Consider the following 14,560-nt stretch of genomic DNA (forward strand, 5'->3'; position numbering starts at 1 on the left):
AGCCCGAACCAGCCTCAAGGGCATTGGAAATGAGACATGGGAGACATGTTTAGAGACTGGTGAACACTGCCCGGTCCATCACAGGTAGTGACCTCCCCACCATTGATGGGATCTACAGGTGTCGCTGCCTCAAAAAAGCAGCCAGCATCATCAAAGACCCACACCACCGACCACGCGGAGCCAGCATCATCAAAGACCCACACCACCCTGACCACGCGGAGCCAGCATCATCAAAGACCCACACCACCCTGACCACGCGGAGCCAGCATCATCAAAGACCCACACCACCCTGGCCACGCGGAGCCAGCATCATCAAAGACCCACACCACCCTGACCAGGCGGAGCCAGCATCATCAAAGACCCACACAACCCTGGCCAGGCGGAGCCAGCATCATCAAAGACCCACACCACCCTGACCACGCGGAGCCAGCATCATCAAAGACCCACACCACCGACCACGCGGAGCCAGCATCATCAAAGACCCACACCACCCTGACCACGCGGAGCCAGCATCATCAAAGACCCACACCACCCTGGCCACACTCTCATTTCACTCCTGCCATCGGGAATAAAGTACAGGAGTCTGAAAACCGTGAGCTCCGGGTTCAAGTGCCACTTCTTCCCAACAACCATCAAGCTCTTGGACACAACACTAACCTCAGCAACTATAAACTTCTATGGACTGTGTCACTGAGGTAAAGGAGTCTGAAAACTGTGACCTCCGGGTTCAAGCACAGCTTCTCTTGCAGGGAATACTGGAAATTCTATAAAATTGTGCAAGTTTGTAATTTGTTTAATCCAAATGTTAACGTACTGGAGAGTCATGATGGGAAAAGAGGGCAACATAGTGAAGGTAACTTAAAGGTCAGGGTAGACACAAAATGCTGGAGTAACTCAGCGGGTCAGGCAGCATCTCAGGAGAGAAGGAATGGGTGTCGTTTTGGGTCGAGACCCTTCTTCAGACTGATGTCAGGGGAGGGGGCGGGACAAAGATAGGATGTAATAGGAGACAGGAAGACTAGTCGGATAACTGGGAAGGGTGAGGGGATAGAGAAGGGAAGCAGGGGCTACCTGGAGTGGGAGAAGTCAATGTTGATACCACTGGGGTGTAAACGGCCCAAGCGAAATATGAGGTGCTGTTCCTCCAATTTGTGCTGGGCCTCACTCTGACAATGGAGGAGGCCAGGACAGAAAGGTCAGATTGGGAATGGGAGGGGGAGTTGAAGTGCTGAGCCACTGGGTGATCAGGTTGGTTGAGACGGACTAAGCGAGGGTGTTCAGCGAAACGATCGCCGAGCCTGCGCTTGGTCTCGCCGGTGTAGAGAAGTTGACATCTGGAACAGCGGATACAATTGATGACGTTGGAACTAAAGGTCATGTCAGCAGAGCCAATACATAGATTTAGGAAGAGTTTACCTTACAACATATAGCTAGCTGAAGTAGAGAAACATAGGAAATTGTAAACCAGTCAGAGGGCAATAAAACTGTCCATGAGATAAGCAAAGTCACATTTTGACAACCATCTGCAAGATAAGTGGGAGAATTGCTTTCTAATGAAGAGGGAACAGAAAGTTGAAAGTTGATCATTGATGAATTATTTAAAAACTATAAAATGTGCATGTAACCATGTTGCTGTAAACTGTAACTTGTGGGATACACGTCATTGCGACATACATGAAGGTGGGATGAGAGTTCCCTCACCCCCAGTCTCGGGGAGAGCGGAGGGGAATGTCTGGGTGTTACCCACCATGATCCCCGGTGCTCCAGGGGGTCCGGGCGTGCCGGCCTGGCCGAATAGACCTCTCTGTCCCATCGCTCCTCGCTCACCCTTCTCTCCCTGCAAACAGGCAAGCAGAGAACAATGACTGTAACAGGCAGGAGGGTTCACTGTGGCAGGCCTGGTGGTGAGGGTGGGCAATGGTCTGGGGCAACGGGGGGAAGGGGGAGCAAGCGGGGCAGACCGAGGGGGGCAAATGGTCAGGAGCAACGGGGGAGCGGGGAGGGGGACGGACGTGGGTAACGGGTGGAGGGGGGAATGGACTGAGCGGGGGTGGGGAATGGTCAGGGGTAACAGTGGAGTCGGATACACGGACTGGGGTAACGAGGGGGGGAGGAGAGAGGATTTACCGGAATGGGGTAATGAGGGGGGATGGACTGGGATAATGAGGGTGGGCCACTGGAAGAGGGGGGGGGTAAGGACTGGGGTAACGGCAGTGAGGGAGAGCAGGTACTGATGCCCACAATGCTACCACAACTCACCATTCCCGGCGGTCCCACGGGCCCCGGACTTCCTGGATTTCCGTTTGTGCCCTGGGAAAGAGGAGACGTCACTCACACAAGGCCATTGGCTGACTTAGCGACAGCCTGCTCATTGGCTGAGAACTTGTGGCAAGGGTTACAGAATCCTGCCGGCTCATTGGCTCACGCATCCCTGGCGGACACGCACCCTGCATACACATGTATGTTGCAGTGATGTGTATCCCACTCGGACACGCACCCTGCACACACACGTATGCCTCAATGATGAGTATCCCGCAAGGACAAGCCCCTCGGGATAGGCGGCTGAAAGCCCAACACACCTCTTGGTGAGGTAGGGTGAGTGACACGGGCATTGGATGAACCTGGGGCTTCCCCTGCTCCTTACTTCAAGCCTCTCACTCCCCAGCAGGAGGATTGCAGCTCTGGGGGGAGGAGGGAAGAGAAGCCACTGCTCTGTTTACCAGGGTCACAAAGGTGATGAGCTTTAAGGGGGCTGGGCTGATAGAGCTGCTGCCTCACAGCGCCAGAGATCCGGGTTCAATCCTAACCTCACATACTGTCTGTGTGGAGTTTGCACCTTCACCCTGTGACTCCTGTAGCTTTTGTCCGGCGGCTCCGTTTTCCTCCCACATCCCGAAGACAATAGACAATAGGTGCAGGAGTAGGCCATTCAGCCCTTCGAGCCAGACGTGCGGGTTTGTAAGGTAATTGGCCTCTGTAAGTTGCCCCAAGTGTGTGGGGAGTGGATGAGAAAGTGCAATAACATAGAACTAGTGTGAACGGGTGATGGATGGTCGGTGTGGAATGGGTGGGCCGAAGGGCCTGTTTCTGTGCTGTATCTCTGATCTTAAAAAGCCCCCTGCGGTTGTCAGACCCCCGCCGGTCAGTGACGGAGTGAGCAGCACAATACTCACCATATGCCCTGGAAGTCCCGGTGGTCCAGCAGGTCCCGGCGGCCCAGGCTCACCCTGCACACAAACACAAACACTGTTTCAGCCCCTCAGACCACGTCTCCACACAGGGTGGCTGCAGCCTGCGGCCTACCAGGCAGGCTCTGCAGTCTGGTTTCAGTGAGAGGGCTGTCCGTACATCTCCTGGCACATACACTGTTCTGTGGCTCATATCAGTACAAGGGCACAGTCACACAGAGGTGTCTGGAACTCATTACCAGAGATGGTGGTGGAGGCAGATACGATCGTAGCGTTTAAGAAGTTTTTAGATGTATATGCAGCGAACGGAGGGATATGGATCACGTGCAGTTAGAGATTAATTTAACTTGGCAATATGTTTGGCACATACATTGTGGGTCGACGGGCCTGTTCCTGTGTTGTATTATGCTGTTCCATGTTCTATATTCTAGAAGCTCTGTCAATGGTTTGAGTTGAAAGGGAACTAACTCACTGTTACAAGGTAGGAACAAGGAACTGCAGATTGAATCAGTCTCCAGGCTGGGAATCAGACCTCTCTCTGTGACATTGCCAGTGCTGCAGTGAAAGGCCGGCGTGGGTTGGAGGAGCAGCATCTCATCCTCTGACTGGGTGGGAGTGAGTGTGGCCTTCACCAGCCCAGGGTGTGGATACCCTGGGGGTGGAGGGCAGAGAAGCAGTGGAAGGGCAGAGCGACCGGTGATCACGGGAGGTCCATACTTGCCTCAAAGCCCGGCCGTCCCGTTACCCCCGGCGAGCCCGGTGGTCCCCCTTCACCCTGCAAGAACAAGAGTTGTTACTGCCGGCAAAGCCCGTCCCTGCCGAACAAGCCTGGCCCGAGGGTGATGTCTGTGTGTGTGTGTGTGTGTGTGCGTGTGCGTGTGAGTGTGTCTGTACGTGTGTGTATCTGTGTCCGTGTGCATGTGTCTTTATGAGTGTGTGCCTGTATGTGTGTGTGTGTACGAGTGTGTGTGCATGTATGTGTGTGTGTGCGCACAAGAGTGTGTGTGTGTCTGTGTGCTTGTGTGCGTATCTGTATGTGTGCAGATATCTACGTATACTGAGACCAGCGCTAACTGAGGAATATACTGAGCTAAACTCTCACACACACAAACATACTCTCACACACAGTGGGCACGCACACGCGCACACACGCTTACAGACATACACATTCAAGTCATACACACGGACATACGCAGACACAGCCAGGCACATGCATTCACACACACACACACACTCATACATATACACGCGCACACATACATACACACACACACAGATACACACACGCCACCCTGACCCTACACAAGCGTACACATGAACAGGGCTGATGTGCATGTACCCACCAGTTCCCTCCACACACTGACACCTACCCTCATTCCCGGTTGCCCTGGGAGTCCTGGCTTTCCTTTAAAGCCCTGTTGAAGGAGAGAGAGACCAGTCAGAGTGTTTCCACGCCCGGTGCATTGCACACACCGTCGGCCACCCTCACCCTCTCCCGCCACTCCGTGCATCAGCCGCCCATCCTGCTCTCTCTCCCGACCGCCGGGACCTCGCTGAACCTCCTCAAACCCGAGGGTGTGAGGGCTGCCAGCGCTGCTGGGGAACTACTGGTGGGTGGCAGAGTGCGGGTAAATGCACCCCTAGTGTGCAGGGAGTGGATGAGAAAGTGGAACAACATAGAACTGGTGTGAACGAGTGATCGATGGTCGGTGTGGATGCAGTGGGCCGAAGGGCCTATTTCCATGCTGTATCTTTCAAACTAACACTTCATTAGTTAAGTTTATCCAATTGGTGTTTTATGGAAACCCGTGATAGACAATAGACAATAGGTGCAGGAGTAGGCCATTCAGCCCTTCGAGCCAGCACCGCCATTCAATGCGATCATGGCTGATCACTCTCAATCAGTACCCCGTTCCTGCCTTCTCCCCATACCCCCTCACTCCGCTATCCTTAAGAGCTCTATCCAGCTCTCTCTTGAAAGCATCCAACGAACTGGCCTCCACTGCCTTCTGAGGCAGAGAATTCCACACCTTCACCACTCTCTGACTGAAAAAGTTCTTCCTCATCTCCGTTCTAAATGGCCTACCCCTTATTCTTAAACTGTGGCCCCTTGTTCTGGACTCCCCCAACATTGGGAACATGTTTCCTGCCTCTAATGTGTCCAATCCCCTAATTATCTTATATGTTTCAATAAGATCCCCCCTCATCCTTCTAAATTCCAGTGTATACAAGCCTAATTGCTCCAGCCTTTCAACATACGACAGTCCCGCCATTCCGGGAATTAACCTAGTGAACCTACGCTGCACGCCCTCAATAGCAAGAATATCCTTCCTCAAATTTGGAGACCAAAACTGCACACAGTACTCCAGGTGCGGTCTCACCAGGGCCCGGTACAACTGTAGAAGGACCTCTTTGCTCCTATACTCAACTCCTCTTGTTATGAAGGCCAACATTCCATTGGCTTTCTTCACTGCCTGCTGTACCTGCATGCTTCCTTTCAGTGACTGATGCACTAGGACACCCAGATCTCGTTGAACATCCCCTCTTCCTAACTTGACACCATTCAGATAATAATCTGCCTTTCTATTCTTACTTCCAAAGTAAATAACCTCACACTTACCTACATTAAACTGCATCTGCCATGTATCCGCCCACTCACACAACCTGTCCAAGTCACCCTGCAGCCTTATTGCATCTTCCTCACAATTCACACTACCCCCCAGCTTAGTATCATCTGCAAATTTGCTAATGGTAGACCTTGTGGGACCTTGTCGAAGGCTTTCTGAAAGTCGAGGTACACCACATCCACCGACTATCCCCTGTCAATTTTCCTAGTTACATCCTCAAAAAATTCCAGTAGATTTGTCAAGCATGATTTCCCCTTCGTAAATCCATGCTGACTCGGAATGATCCCGTTACTGCTATCCAAATGCTCAGCAATTTCGTCTTCTATAATTGACTCCAGCATCTTCCCCACCACTGATGTCAGACTAACTGGTCTATAATTACCCGTTTTCTCTCTCCCTCCTTTCTTAAAAAGTGGGATAACATTTGCTATCCTCCAATCCACAGGAACTGATCCTGAATCTATAGAACATTGAAAAATGATCTCCAATGCTTCCACTATTTCTAGAGCCACCTCCTTAAGTACTCTGGGATGCAGACCATCAGGCCCTGGGATGCAGACCGTCAGGCCCTGTCAGTGTAGAAAACCATGCCTGGACACACAAGCAACTGCAGATGTGGAACACCAGGTGTCGGAGGAACAGCAGGTCAGGCAGCACCTGTGGGTGTCGCGGACAGGTGACGCTACAGGCCAGGACCCTCCATATGCAGGTGAGGTGATGGCCCGGTACCCGGTGATGGGACAGGTACTTACGTGTCCACCTCGAAGCCCTGGCGGTCCGTGGGGGCCAACCTCTCCCTGCAAGACAAAGCCATTGGCGTCAGGATCTCTACCCACGGGCTGGCACAACGGCACAACATGGGATGGGAGTCATCACATACCTGGGCACCTGGCTTCCCGTCCTTCCCATCCAGGCCTTCCACTCCGGGAGGTCCCTGCACATAGAGAGGACAGCAATGACAACAGGCACTGCAGCTGGGCAGAAGGTGGTCATCTTGAACCCCCCCATCCCCATCCCCATCCCACACCCAGCCCATCCCATCCCACACCCAGCCCATCCCATCCCACACCCAGCCCATCCCATCCCACACCCATCCCATCCCACACCCAGCCCATCCTATCCCACACCCAGCCCATCCCACACCCAGCCCATCCCATCCCACACCCAGCCCATCCCACACCCAGCCCATCCCACACCCAGCCCATCCCACCCCACCCCCACTCCATCCCACACCCACCCCATCCCACACCCACCCCATCCCAACCCCATCCCACACCCAGTCCATCCCACACCCACCCCATCCCACACCCACCCCATACCACACCCACCCCATCCCAACCCCATCCCACACCCAGTCCATCCCACACCCACCCCATCCCACACCCACCCCATCCCATCCCACACCCACCCCATCCCACACCCACCCCATCCCAACCCCAGTCCATCCCACACCCAGCCCACCCTACACCCAGCCCTTCCCCCAGCCCTTCCCATCCCATCCCATCCCACACCCTCCACATCCCACACCCTCCACATCCCACACTCACACCATCCCACATCCACCCCATCCCACTGTCACCCACCCTATCCCACACCCAGCCCATCCCACACCCAGCCCATCCTACACCCACCCCATCCCCACCCCACCCCATCCCAGTCACCCACCCCATCCCACACCCACCCCATCCCACACCCATCCCATCCCATCCCACACCCTCCCCATCCCACTGTCACCCACCCCATCCCACACCCATCCCATCCCACACCCATCCCATACCCATCCCATCCCACACCCTCCCCATCCCACACCCATCCCACACCCACCCCATCCCACCCTCCCCATCCCACACCCACCCCACACCCACCCCACAGTCGCCCACCCTATCCCACACCCAGCCCATCCCACACCCAGCCCATCCCACACCCATCCCATCCCACACCCATCCCCATCCCAGTCGCCCACCCTATCCCACACCCAGCCCATCCCACACCCATCCCATCCCACACCCTCCCCATCCCACACCCAGCCCATCCCACACCCATCCCATCCCACACCCTCCCCATCCCACACCCTCCCCATCCCACACCCTCCCCATCCCACACCCACCCCATCCCATCCCATCCCACACCCATCCCATCCCACACCCTCCCCATCCCACACCCATCCCACACCCTACCCATCCCACACCCACCCCATCCCACACCCACCCCATCCCACACCCACCCCATCCCACACCCACCCCATCCCACACCCACCCCATCCCATCCCACACCCATCCCATCCCACACCCACCCCATCCCACACCCACCCCATCCCACACCCACCCCATCCCACACCCACCCCATCCCACACCCACCCCATCCCACAGTCCCCCCATCCCACAGTCCCCCCACCCCATCGACACTCAAACACTGGCTTGAGGCCTGGACACAGTCTGCCTTTCAATGGTCGGCATCACCGTATCAGGATTGAAGTAACAGCTGAGACAACAGTGGAGACAAGCCCATCTCCATTGACAATGAGGGCTGGGCAACACCATAGACATAGCAACATAGAAAAATAGGTGCAGGAGTAGGCCATTCAGCCCTTTGAACCATTCAATATGATCATGACTGATCATCAAAAATCAGTACCCCGTTCCTGCTTTTTCCCCATATCCCATGATTCCTTTAAACCTAAGAGCGATATCTAACTCTCCCTTGAAAACATCCAGAGAATTGGCCTCCCCTGCCCTCTGTGGCAGAGAATTCCACAGATTCACAACTCTCTGGGTGAAGAAGTTTTTCCTCATCTCAGTCCTAAAGGGCCTGACCCACGTCGGCGGTTTTTAAGGTGACTGCCGGCGACTGTCAAAGTCGTAGCAGATCGCCAAAAAAACCTCCGGGTTTTTTAACCCTACGACAATGTCTACGACAATGACCACGACAATGCCCGCGACAATGCCCGCGACAATGACCACGACAATGCCCGCGACAATGACCACGACAATGCCCGCGACAATGACCACGACAATGACCACGACAATGACCACGACAATGCCCGCGACAATGCCCACGACAATGACCACGACAATGCCCGCGACAATGCCCACGACAATGACCACGACAATGCCCGCGACAATGCCCACGACAATGCCCACGACAATGCCCGCGACAATGACCACGACAATGCCCACGACAATGCCCGCGACAATGACCACGACAAGCTACGACAAGCTACCACCTAGGCGACCGCAAGCTACGACAACCGGTGACCCACGATAAGAAAATGGCACCAGTCAGTATATCTATCTCACAAAAAAGGCATGCGAAAACACAGTTGCCATTTCACACAATATTCATCCATTTGACAATTGTTGGCGGTTAGAATGATCACTCGGATGCAGCACGTCTTTGTTTCATTTCCGGAGGGCTGATATATGCCAAGATCATCTAGAATCGACCATTACACCTCCACAAGTGACTGCCGTGCTCTACTCGGCCGCTTTGCATGACAAACACGCATGAGAAAAAACTATTCAACAGCAACATCGATCCACACAAGGTGCTCATTGGCGATACTTTCCTGACCCATGAAAGAATGGAGATTTCCCGCTTTATGCAGAGTGGTCATTTTGGGACAAGTGGACATCAGAGATACAGTGTGGAAACAGACCCTTCGGCCCACGGAGTCCGTGCCGACCAGCGATCATCCCATACACAAGCACTATCCTACATACTGGGGACAATTTACAATTTTACTGAAGTCACTTAACCTATACACCCGAGACAGACACAAAAGCTGGAGTAATTCAACACGCCAGGCAGCATCTCTCGAGAAAACGAATCGGTGACGTTTCGGGTCGAGACCCTTCTTCAAAAGTCACCTATTCCTTTTAACCAGCATCTGCAATTAAATTATTTGATTTTGTTTTATTGGTCAAAATAAATGAAATTAAAATATTTGAAAGAGATGCCACGAGAAACTACTCTGAAATACAATAACTTCAAACATCAATCTTTGGTCAAAATGTCCAAAATTGACTTTATTCAAACAAACAAAATTCTTATAAAAGGTGGATCAGCCCCGGCGACAACCAAATTCACCTGGCGACAAGCTACGACAGCGCCCACGACAGGAGACGACAAGCTACGGTCATTGGCGTCCAGCCAGCTGTCGCCAAAAAATTTCGAACAGAGTAAAATTTCCGCGATGACCCAAGAACTGCTACGACTCATTGGAGACGACTCACAACCGTGCCCGCGACACACCGCGACACTCCGGCAACCGTGCAGCCACAGCCTAGTCGCCGGCAGTCTCCTTAAAAATCACCGAACTGGGACAGGCCCTTAAATGACCTACTCCTTATTCTTCAAATGTGACCAATGGTTCATGACTCCCCCAACATCGGCATAATTTTTCCTGCATCTAGCCTGTCCAATCCTTTAAGAATTGTATATGTTTCTTTAAGATCCCCTCTCACCCTTCTAAATTCCAGTGAATTCAGCCAGTTGACCCATTCTTTCATCCTATGTCAGTCCTGCCATCCCGGGAATAAACCACGCTGCACTCCCTCAATAGCAATAATGTCCTTCCTCAAATTAGGAGACCAAAATTGTACACAATACTCCAGGTGTGGTCTAACTCAGGACCTGTACAACTGCAGTAGGACTTCCTTGCTCCTAAACTCACATCGTCTCACAATGAAGGCCAACATGCCATTAGCTTTCTTCACTGCCTGCTGTACCTGCATGCTTACTTTCAGTGACTCATGTACAAGCACACCCAGGTCTCGTTGCACCTCCCCTTTTCCTAATCTGACACCATTCAGATAATAATCTGCCTTCCTGTTCTTGCCACCAAAATGGATAACCTCACATGGTTATACTGCATCTGCCATGCATCTGCCCACTCACCCAACCTATCCAAGTCACCCTGCAGCCTTATAGCATCCTTATCGCAGCTCACACTGCCACCCAGCTTTGTGTCATATGCAAACTTGGAGATATCACATTTAATTCCCTCGGAGGGAGACGGAGGAGGGAGAGGGAATAGGGAGAGGGAGGCGGAGGAGGGAGACGGAGGGAGATGGAGGGAGATGGAGGAGGGAGAGGGAGGAGGGAGATGGAGGGAGATGGAGGGAGATGGAGGAGGAAGATGGAGGGAGATGGAGGAGGGAGGAGGGAGATGGAGGGAGATGGAGGGAGATGGTGGAGGGAGATGGAGGAGGGAGAGGGAGGAGGGAGACGGAGGGAGATGGAGGAGGGAGAGGGAGGAGGGAGAGGGAGGAGGGAGACGGAGGGAGATGTAGGAGGGAGAGGGAGGAGGGAGAGGGAGGAGGGAGAGGGAGGAGGGAGAGGGAGGAGGGAGAGGGAGGAGGGAGAGGGAGGAGGGAGAGGGAGGAGGGAGAGGGAGGAGGGAGATGGTGATGGAGGAGGGAGATGTAGGAGGGAGACGGAGGAGGGAGACGGAGGAGGGAGACGGAGGAGGGAGACGGAGGAGGGAGAGGGAGGAGGGAGAGGGAGGAGGGAGATGGTGATGGAGGAGGGAGATGTAGGAGGGAGACGGAGGAGGGAGAGGGAGATGGAGGAGGTGGGAGAGGGAGGGAGATGGAGGGAGACGGAGGAGGGAGATGGAGGAGGGAGACGGAGGAGGGAGACGGAGGAGAGAGGGAGATGGAGGAGGGAGATGGTGATGGAGGAGGGAGATGTAGGAGGGAGACGGAGGAGGGAGAGGGAGGAGGGAGACGGAGGAGGGAGAAGGGAGATGGAGGAGGGAGACGGAGGAGGGAGACGGAGGAGGGAGAAGGGAGATGGAGGAGGGAGATGGAGGAGGGAGACGGAGGAGGGAGACGGAGGAGGGAGACGGAGGAGGGAGACGGAGGAGGGAGACGGAGGAGGGAGACGGAGGAGGGAGACGGAGGAGGGAGACGGAGGAGGGAGACGGAGGAGGGAGAGGGAGATGGAGGAGGGAGATGGTGATGGAGGAGGGAGATGTAGGAGGGAGACGGAGGAGGGAGAGGGAGGAGGGAGAGGGAGACGGAGGAGGGAGACGGAGGAGGGAGACGGAGGAGGGAGACGGAGGAGGGAGACGGAGGAGGGAGACGGAGGGAGATGGAGGAGGGAGATGGAGGAGGGAGAGGGAGGAGGGAGAGGGAGGAGGGAGAGGGAGGAGGAGAGGGAGGAGGGAGAGGGAGGGAGATGGAGGAGGGAGATGGAGGAGGGAGATGGAGAAGGGAGATGGAGGAGGGAGATGGAGGACGGAGAGGAGGAGGGAGATGGAGGAGGGAGAGGGAGATGGAGGAGGGGGAGAGGGAGGGAGATGGAGGGAGATGGAGGAGGGAGATGGAGGAGGGAGATGGAGGAGGGAGATGGAGGGGGAGGAGGGAGAGGGAGGAAGGTGGAGGGAGATGGATGAGGGAGATGGGGATGGAGGAGGGAGAGGGAGGAGGGAGATGGAGGAGGGAGATGGAGGGGGAGAAGGGAGATGGAGGAGGAGATGGAGGAGGGAGATGGAGGAGGGAGATGGAGGAGGGATATGGAGGAGGGAGATGGAGGAGGGAGGAGGGAGATGTAGTTGGGAGATGGAGGAGGGAGATGGAGGGGGGAGACGGAGGGGGGAGACGGAGGGGGGAGACGGAGGGGGGAGACGGAGGGGGGAGACGGAGGGGGGAGAGGGAGGGGGGGAGAGGGAGGGGGGAGAGGGAGGGGGGGAGAGGGAGGGGGGAGGAGGGGGGAGTGAGGGGGGGAGAGGGAGGGGGGAGAGGGAGGGGGAGTGGAGGGGTGAGGGAGGGGGTGAGGGAGGGGGAGAGGGAGGGGGGGAGGGAGAGGGAGCTGGAGGAGGAGGATGCAGGAGCAGCTCACCGGTATTCCTGGAGGTCCACTTCGACCTTGAGGCCCTGTTGGGCCGTCAAGTCCTGTCCTTCCCACCGAGCCCTGCGGAACACAGAGGAGTTAACTCGACCACGCTGGCTTCTTGAGACCCCCTCATCTCATCCCATCCCTATCCCCCCCTCCACCTCTCTGTGTTACTAGACCACCATTTGTTACCGGAGACCACCATTTGTTACTGCCAGCTGGGCACTTACCTTCTCACCCGATGTTCCGGGAGGTCCTGAGGACCCGGACTTCCCTGGAAAACCGATCGGCCCCTGTGAACACAAAGAGTTAACACGGTGACCATAGACCAATATCCTCGCTCCTGATGTTACATTTAACATTTAAAGGAGCCCCTGGGCCTAGCGTTCAATGCTAGCTTCCCGTGCTCGTCCTAAACATTCCCCAAATTAATCAGATCCGAGATCCATTGAAAGTGAACTGTCAGTGACCCCCCACACAGCAACATTTCTTCCAACTGCACAGCCCTGATATAAACAATTCACCCATCCTATTTATTCCACTGACTCGGTAATTGTTAAAAATTGTTTATCCAAAGTACTCGTCAGTACATTTGTCCCCATCAGTAAATTACACATCGGTACAACTCCACGACAATCTGTACAATCCAGTACAGTGGGCAGTTTGGTGAGACACAGGGGCTGCCTTGGTACATCTGTACAGGGCAGAACCAAACATCTGCACAACACATTACACAACATCTGTACATGACAGCACTGAACATCTGTACAACACACTGGTTTGAGGGAGGCCTAACAGAAGTATATAAAATTATGAGAGGCATAGATAAGGTCAGAACCTTTCTCCAAGGTTGGGAATGTCAAATACTAGAGGGAACAACTATAAAGAGAGAGGGGGAAAGTTTAAAGATGTGCGGGTCAAGTTATTTTTTACGCTGCCAGGTGGTGGAGGCAGAAGTGAGAGAGGTGTTTAAGAGGCTTTTAGATAAGCACATGGATCTGTTGGGAATGGAGGGAAATGGATCACTTGCAGACAGAGGAGATTAGTTTAAGTTGGCATCATGTACAGCATGGACATTGTGGGCCGAAGAGCCTGATCCTGTGCTGTCCTGCTCAACGTTCGATGATCAATCATCTGTGGTATTACAAAGCTGCAGTTTATTGACAGTGTTCGAGACTTCAGCATCACGCTTGGAGCTGGAGACCTCTGGAAACGTTGATTTATCTGCTAAATCCAGAATTTAAATCCCTGCAGAGTGGTGACTTGCTGAACTTGGTGAGAATGTAGCCTCATTTACCTGCTGTCCAGGAAATCCCGGCTGTCCTTGAAATCCCTGCAAGAGAAATCACTGCATTAGCTTTAGGTCTGGAAGTCTCACTGCCTCAATTCCCACCTTCAGTGCCACCAGATGCCAGGCCCCAGACTCCTGGCATCAGTAATGCCCTCCCGTCTCAGACCCCTGGTGTCAGTAATGCCCCCTGTACAGGTGCCAGGCCCTGCCCTAGATATCTGGCATCAGTAACACCCCCTGCCCCAGATCCTTGGTGTTGGTAATGCCACCATGCATCAGACTCCAGGCATCAGTAAAGCCCCGCTGGCCCAGATCCCAGGCCCTGCCCCAGACCCCTGGCATCAGTAATGCCCCAGTACCAGGTGCCAGGCGGTGCCCAGATGCCAGACATCCCCTCCGTTGTCAGACGTGTTCTGGTTATGGCAGGGTATGAGTAGTGAATTCTCCAATCTCGCCCCCTATCTACCCCCTCCTTCCTGTGCCCTCCATCCTGGTTCACACCCGTTTCTCTCACCATCTCTGCCCCCCTCCCTCACCCTTTGTACACTCATTTCCCATCCCTGATTATCCAATTTCCCTCTTATCCCTGTTTCCCCACTCCCTCCCCTGACACTTCA

General features: G+C 54.5%; 1 protein-coding gene across 1 annotated transcript in view; it reads right to left on the reverse strand.

Moving 5' to 3' along the window:
• col16a1 (collagen, type XVI, alpha 1) overlaps window positions 1-14,560 on the reverse strand; it is a 143,697-nt gene that overhangs the window by 19,023 nt on the left and 110,114 nt on the right. Inside the window, 10 exon segments of the mRNA XM_078423060.1 lie at window positions 1,748-1,837; window positions 2,260-2,310; window positions 3,174-3,227; window positions 3,910-3,963; window positions 4,559-4,603; window positions 6,568-6,612; window positions 6,696-6,749; window positions 12,659-12,730; window positions 12,883-12,945; window positions 13,950-13,985. Coding sequence (XP_078279186.1) covers window positions 1,748-1,837; window positions 2,260-2,310; window positions 3,174-3,227; window positions 3,910-3,963; window positions 4,559-4,603; window positions 6,568-6,612; window positions 6,696-6,749; window positions 12,659-12,730; window positions 12,883-12,945; window positions 13,950-13,985 — 564 coding nt within the window.

Source organism: Rhinoraja longicauda, chromosome 27 (assembly GCF_053455715.1).
Source record: "Rhinoraja longicauda isolate Sanriku21f chromosome 27, sRhiLon1.1, whole genome shotgun sequence".
Taxonomy (NCBI): domain Eukaryota; kingdom Metazoa; phylum Chordata; class Chondrichthyes; order Rajiformes; family Arhynchobatidae; genus Rhinoraja; species Rhinoraja longicauda.